This window comes from Asparagus officinalis, chromosome 5 (assembly GCF_001876935.1).
Source record: "Asparagus officinalis chromosome 5, Aspof.V1, whole genome shotgun sequence".
Lineage (NCBI taxonomy): Eukaryota > Viridiplantae > Streptophyta > Magnoliopsida > Asparagales > Asparagaceae > Asparagus > Asparagus officinalis.
In genome coordinates this window covers 117,488,385-117,495,195 of record NC_033798.1, presented here as the reverse complement: position 1 = coordinate 117,495,195, position 6,811 = coordinate 117,488,385, and the positions used below count along the sequence as shown (strand labels likewise).

Below are 6,811 nucleotides of genomic sequence, written 5' to 3'. Positions count from 1 at the left end.
AAAATATCTGATAAGTATTTCATAACTGGGAAACTGAAGTTGAAGTCAAACGATAACCTCTATTAATCAGATGATGCAGAACTTAAGTTCTTAGTCTGTGTATGACCAAGTTAATATTCCCTTTTTCTCTTGTGATTCTTTTTTTCTCAGCATTTTAAGTTGGAAAATGTAGTCAAATCACTCAATCCTTTCACAGCCCAATGATAGGTTTGAAAATATAATAGGAGCAAACCAAAATTTTGTCCACAACAGAAGATTTATAGTTGTATTTGGAAGACTGCAACTCCTTGAAAGTCTAGATTTACCTTTGAAGGAGATGCATAAATCTAGGACTGAATATGAGATGGTTACCTACTTTTAATTTTTAAAACCATGATAAATGGAGCAAGTAGAAAAAGGAGAAATTACTTGCACTTGAATCATTACTATAAATTGAAAGAAATCATAAACCCAATCTAAGTGATAGCTTCTTGGAGATTGGTTCTAATATTGCATTGGAAGTGCTTCATCAAATATTATTACCTGGCCATCAGGAAATTCAGCTCTATAAACACGGCCATTTGAACCCTCACCAATAACATTGTCCTCGCTGTAATTGTTTGTTGCCTCAAGTAGTTCCAAAGCTGAGAAAAGCTTTGGAGTATCTAGATTCTTGAATGACTGTGAACGACTTTTCCTTCTAGAGTCTCTTTCAGGTTTTAGGTTATATACTGAGGGAAGACTTGTACTGGTAACGGATGTGTCAAACTTAACTTTGGACACTGCAAAAGAAGTTTATATAAGAGGAAATGACCATTAAGTAGCAATTGTAGCTTGGGTGAAAGTTGATGAGTATAGAAAATTTTGGGGCACAATGCAATTGTTTATTTGTGCACATGTGCAGGCGTTTTGCTATGGAATATGTTTGGGGCCCTTCTAAATTCTAAAAATAACTTCAACAACCCCCCTGATCATTACTTTTGGAAATAACATAATCTGAACAAAGAAAAGGGCGAGACTGTGTGTGCAACATTATACTCGTCTTCAAAAAAATTTATGAATAAATATGAAAAGTACCCCTGCAAATTTGCTGAGACATACCTTCTGAGACTGAGATTACACATAAAAGAAACCTTCAATCAAAATTTTACTTACAATTTGAAGGCACAATGATCTGATACTCTGCTGCGCTGTCATCATTTTGCAAAGTCCAAATTGTTTACTTTAGAAGTTTTAGACATTGCAAACAAAAGGACATCAAGCTATTTTGTATTGAAAAATATTCTAGCTACATGCAACAAATTGGTGCGATTGTGTGCCTAATCTGAAATCTTCCATCCATTTTCGCATAGGTGAACAAATAAGAAGAAACTGAATGAAATTTGAAGAGTATTTTTCTTATTGCATTGCCAAATACAAATATGGACGTAGATATTACAGGACAAGAGGACGGGGCATGTGACGAGGACATATACAAGGTAATGGCATAAATGATTAGAGTGACTCCTACTCTGCCCGAAGGTGTGATGAAGAACTGATAGGTTGCACAGGAAACCTACAGAGCAAAACAATTTAAGGTTCAGAGGAGTTAAAAGGCATCAATGTACGTGATCAAGTCTGTGGAGAGAATTCTGAACTTTCATAGGGCAATCAGCAGACAACTTAATAGAAAACGATAGTTCAAATTGAAGGTGAAAGCTCTCCATCTGGCTTACACCCAGGATTATCTAGATAAGAATAACCTAAATTAGATGGAAATAGGTGAGCTAGATACTTCTGACCTCTGTTCACACAGGAGAGAGTCATCCCATCGTTTGTTGGAATATTAACCTAATAAGTTTGGAGACTGTCGAAGATCAATCTAGAGCAAAGTTAAAATAGAAAGATTAAACCTAGACTGTTTTATGGATAATCAGATCAATCTTCAGATGTATCAGACTTTTTTAGCGTCACCATCTGTCAGGAAAAGGCAAATTACAAAACCTTATCAGCGTCCAAAAAATTTCTTCAGAGTGTTTCGACTTCATTCAGGAAAATATCTTGTTCTTGGCTGGAGTGGCTTAAAAAAAGTGCGAGTAATAACCATCTACTGCAAACTAAGAAATGTGGGATCATCCCATGCAACTTTCAAATTATTTTAAACTGATTCCAAATGTGGAGTAGCATCCTCTACAGATATGTATCTGAAGAAAGCTGCAAGGAACAAGTTACCTCTTGGTGCAGAAACTGGGAGAACATGGAAAGACGCATCTGAGATTTTAGGCCTTTCGAGGTTGCCTTCACATGATGCATGAATGTGAATCAACAAAGCTGCTAAGAGAACAACAGAGATGCAACCAGCTGGTATTCCCAGGCACAATCGCCAAAACAGGGAACTTGATGTAAAATTGTGTCCCTGACTGATTTTCACAACAGCTGGTGAGTGATGTGATTCTGTGCTTACATTTACAGAAGATGGAGGACCTTTAAAACCAGGCTGAAACAGGTTCCCGTCAATTCTGAACAGTTGGAGGGATATGAAAGAGTAATACCTGATGTCAGTACTGAGAACAAAAATCTAACAGAACTAGGTGCTAAATCAAATATGTTCAAATTATCATCAGGAAAACGTACCTCAAGCTCGGAATAGATTCAAATTGTTTTGGAACATAACCACTGAAGTGGTTATTCTGCAGATTCCTGTAAGCACACCTCCCAATCATAAAATCAAAGACATAATTATGACATATATTCCCTAATCTAACTAAACCTTGATGGATGGAAACTTACAGTACAGTAAGTGGTAGATCTTGCAAGTAAACAACAGATCCTGTCAAATCGTTGTTCTCTAAATGGCTGCCAAGCAATGGAGATAAGGTGGTGAGACATTTAGTATGGATGTGTAGGTGATTACTACTTTTGCAAACTTACAGTGTATGAAGTTTAGCTAAAGAGCCAAAAGAGCTAGGTAGATCACCAACAAAGTGGTTGAATGATAAGTCCCTGAAATATGTACCCACTTAATGGATCACTACGAAGTTATACCATTCGGAACAAATAGCTAATGACTGAAATCACACCAGACCATGTAATAAGAAGTATTGTTAAGTAAATCAGTAATGACCCCAATACACATAGTTACAAATGTCAAAGTGGATTGAGAGCTTACAGCTGCTCTAGATCCTGCATATTAGTAAACACATTCCCCATCGGACCTGTTAAGGAATTGTAGCTAACATTCCTGCACAGGTTTGAGAAAAAAGAGGATGGCCTATTAACTTCTTCATCAACTGCATTTTTTCTAGAAGCAGAAAGTCAACTAAGAAACTCACAAGTAACTGAGAACTTTCAGAGAAGGGATCGGGTGAGGGATGCTGGAATTGAAATTATTCACAGCCAGGTCTCTGTATGTAAATAAACATTACTATTTTAGAAGCACACAAACATATACCAGTTAAATGAATGAAAGAGGAAACAAATAACGCACATGTAGGTAGCATTTGGAGGCAGACTGTGAGGAATTTCACCACCAATGCTATTATAACTCACATCCCTACCATCATAGAAGAAACCATGGACACATAACCAATTCAAAGTCAAGAATAAAAATTGACAAGTAATTTGCAAATTCTTCGAAATGAGAACCTAATACAAGAATGCGTACAGTTCTTTCAGTGACAAGAGACTGGAGATCTGTGAATCCAACGACCCATCCAGTCCTAGTCCTTTAATATTTCTTTTACCCATAGTCAAAATAATAAGCCATATCATTCCAATTTAAATGAAATTTATACTAAAAGAAAGCAAGAAGGTATGTTAAAAATAGACGCAAGACGATAAATTACATGGAAACTACAGAATGATGAGAGCATAAAACCCCTGTCCATGGATAATTGCCGCAGGGATCGCCACCTCTTGATTTCCACCCAATCAGCTGAGTTGGGCTGTTGAGGGATTTATACAATGCTTCAAGAGCTGACACTGATGAAATCAACAGAAGACAAAAGAGAAGTTATTAAAAAAAAACCTAGTTCTTTTAGACCCTATAAACACTAAGCCATAATCTTAATTTTCAGCCTAAACCCTAAACCCTAATCCTCAACTAAACCCTAAACCTTAAAGCCCTCAACAAAAATCTTAGCAACTCCACTCTTGAAATTGTTCTCAAAATTTTATCAGTTCTTTCTTCAACTAATTTATATACATTTAATGATACTTTGATCTTGGATTAAATTTTACCACAACTAAACTAAAATTAATGAGCAAAATACTTGAATTTGGAATTAGAAGCTTACGATCCATAGGATCAGTCACTGAGAACGCCAACAATGAGTTCCCGAAGAAGAGAAGAAGCGTGAGCAGAAGAATCTGATCAAATCTCACCATCATTTCCAATTTCCTAAAAAGATGAAAAAGTTTCTTCAATTCCTAGAAAAGATGAAATTAGAATCAAGAAGTCGAGGTTATTTCCTCAAAAAAATCTGAGAAAGAGAAACAAAATGTAGAAAAATAAGAAAGATAGAGATCAAGAACTCGGAAATCGTAAAGGTCTAAAAAAAAGTAAAACCCTAAAAAAGGTTTTTTTTCCCTTTACAAAATCCGGCAAAATGCGAAAATAAAACGAAATAAAAAAAGAAAAATAAAAAAGATTTGGATCAAGAACTCGGAAAATTGTGAAAAAGCGACAAGAAAATGCCTTGAAAATCCCGAAAATTCGAGGAAAGGAAACAAAAAGAAGAAGAAATAAGAAATACTGGTAAAAGAACTTCAAACTTGTAAAGCGAGGGGGAAATACCTATATAAAAAAAGAAATCGACAAAGAAATTAGGAACCTAGGATCAAAAATTGAAAATCCTGAGGAGCAGGAGGAAAAATTACCTACGGCGTCAACAGAGCGAAGAAAAGAAAATTTCGTGAATTTCTTGAAGAGTGTCTTCGCTTATTTTATTCGTTTAGAATGGTGAAGTGGGCGGGAGCGCGGAGGTCCGAGGAGGAAGAACGGGTGACTGCCAGCTCAGCATTCAGCTACGATACGATAGTCAGCTCCCTGCTGGAAATAAAATGCCGCAATTTCATAATAAGGGGTCAAAATATGAGTAATTTCGTGGCCTTTTTACATATCGAATCCTTGCGTCCTTCATATTTTATAGTCAGTCCCTCGAATCATACGAATTGCTAGTTAGTACCCCAAATTATCCTTCTTATCCCTCAATTGTACCCATGAATAACCTGGACATTGTCGTAGTTTGATTCTCAACCTTCTCGTCGGGGAGGTTACCTTTATCATGAGGCAATTCAGTTGAATGCTGCGATGGTTGCCATATTTAAACAACGACCGGGGATCACGTACATCATATTAGAACATAGTCGCTAATTTCGTTTATAGAGGATGTTGTATTATTTAAAATTATTACAAGTTGTTTTTAGTGAATTCTCAGGCTTTCATCTGGTTAAAGTTTGTTTAAATGCGGTCATGAAATAATTGCTTTCAAACAAATTGTTTTGACGAATTTATCTCCCATAGTTTTTCTTATTTCCTAATAATTTGAACATATGCATTTCCTTTATTATTTTTTTTTTCCCCTCTTTTTTGCATTCATGGTTTTTGTTGCCTAAATTTAATTCGTTCTACCACGAGATATACGAAAAAACGGATGATCTTAAGCTACATTTTAGCATCACATTTACAAGTACTGCAGAGACGCACACATTCACAGAATCAAAGCGCACAGCGCAGCAGGAGATCAACACATACCGAAGGCCACATTCACTGGCAGGCATTTGGAACCTTTTAGTTTCTATTTTGGGTTGATCAACAATAGATAGCTTTCGAGTGCCGACAAAGTTTAGCCACCGATGAAGTTTTGAGTTTCGACTTTCTAATGGTTGATAACAGACACTTGATGGAAACAAAAAGAACGATGACACGGTATACGACAGCCAAAGCACACAAAGCAGCAGCAAGGTAGGGGGGAGACCTACCTCATCTCTTTTTTTAAAGTTAAATGCTTATGCAAAATCGAAACTCCAGAGACAGGGAGACGAATTATTTACAAAATTGAAAACTTGTCTTAGCCTCTGAGTATCAGATGACGCATCTTAGGCATAACGAATTTCTATTTCAAAGTATATGAAGGATAAGGAAGGAAAATAACCAATTAGCCCTACTAGGACAGCAAAGCAAACTAGTTAATAATCAATACCTGAATGGATAACAGGATGATGTCAGCGAAACGAGAGACTATTTTGGAGGGAAATTGAGGTGCCTCTATATTGCTGGATCGACCATCCCTTCTAAAGAGCTGGAGTCATGGAGACGAGAAAAAGCCCACTCGACCGACCAACAGTTGCTTCTCTTCTATCTTTGAACTGATAATATGACAGGAACTGCAGTATCTTTTTCTCTTCTTTTTCTTTTTAATATTGAGAGTTAAGATTCTGCGCGAAGTGCGATAACTGACCTGTCAAATACCCTTCATCCAGCTAATAGCTCCAACAAAACTACCTCATAGCCGTTAAAGTGTCACACTTGGTCATGTCAACACTGAGCTCAAGGGCAGCAGGCCCATTTGAACGAATAGGTTCCTCTCCAGTCTCCAACCTGCTTTCCAGGTGAAAGAAACTTCACCATTAAATACAAAGCATAAAGTTTTAGTTGTCTCAGTTGCATCAAATATTAGGTTTTGCCCATATCTCATATTTCAGGATGAATTTCGAATTTAGTTTCTTAAACAGGTTGAGTATGTTGGGGAGAAACCCCTATGCCGAGATCCAACCAAATAGCCGAGAGAGATAAACTACACAACCAAAAGATAGCACAAACACAATAACACCAGTTTTAACGTGGTTCGGC

The 6,811-nt window shown here is 36.8% G+C and overlaps 1 protein-coding gene across 3 annotated transcripts in view; it reads right to left on the bottom strand.

The window, feature by feature from the left end:
* LOC109840872 (protein STRUBBELIG-RECEPTOR FAMILY 2-like) overlaps window positions 1-5,056 on the bottom strand; it is a 9,049-nt gene extending 3,993 nt beyond the window's left edge. For all 3 annotated transcript variants that reach the window (XM_020409679.1, XM_020409680.1, XM_020409681.1), the window contains exons 1-12: window positions 4,837-5,056; window positions 4,254-4,357; window positions 3,804-3,939; window positions 3,623-3,694; window positions 3,446-3,511; window positions 3,291-3,362; window positions 3,128-3,199; window positions 2,890-2,961; window positions 2,749-2,814; window positions 2,593-2,658; window positions 2,191-2,477; window positions 523-761 (exon numbers count right to left, since the gene is read on the bottom strand). In XM_020409679.1, the coding sequence (XP_020265268.1) occupies window positions 523-761; window positions 2,191-2,477; window positions 2,593-2,658; window positions 2,749-2,814; window positions 2,890-2,961; window positions 3,128-3,199; window positions 3,291-3,362; window positions 3,446-3,511; window positions 3,623-3,694; window positions 3,804-3,939; window positions 4,254-4,347 (1,242 nt within the window). In that variant the 5' untranslated portion in view covers window positions 4,348-4,357; window positions 4,837-5,056. The remainder of the gene's footprint in view (window positions 1-522; window positions 762-2,190; window positions 2,478-2,592; window positions 2,659-2,748; window positions 2,815-2,889; window positions 2,962-3,127; window positions 3,200-3,290; window positions 3,363-3,445; window positions 3,512-3,622; window positions 3,695-3,803; window positions 3,940-4,253; window positions 4,358-4,836) is intronic.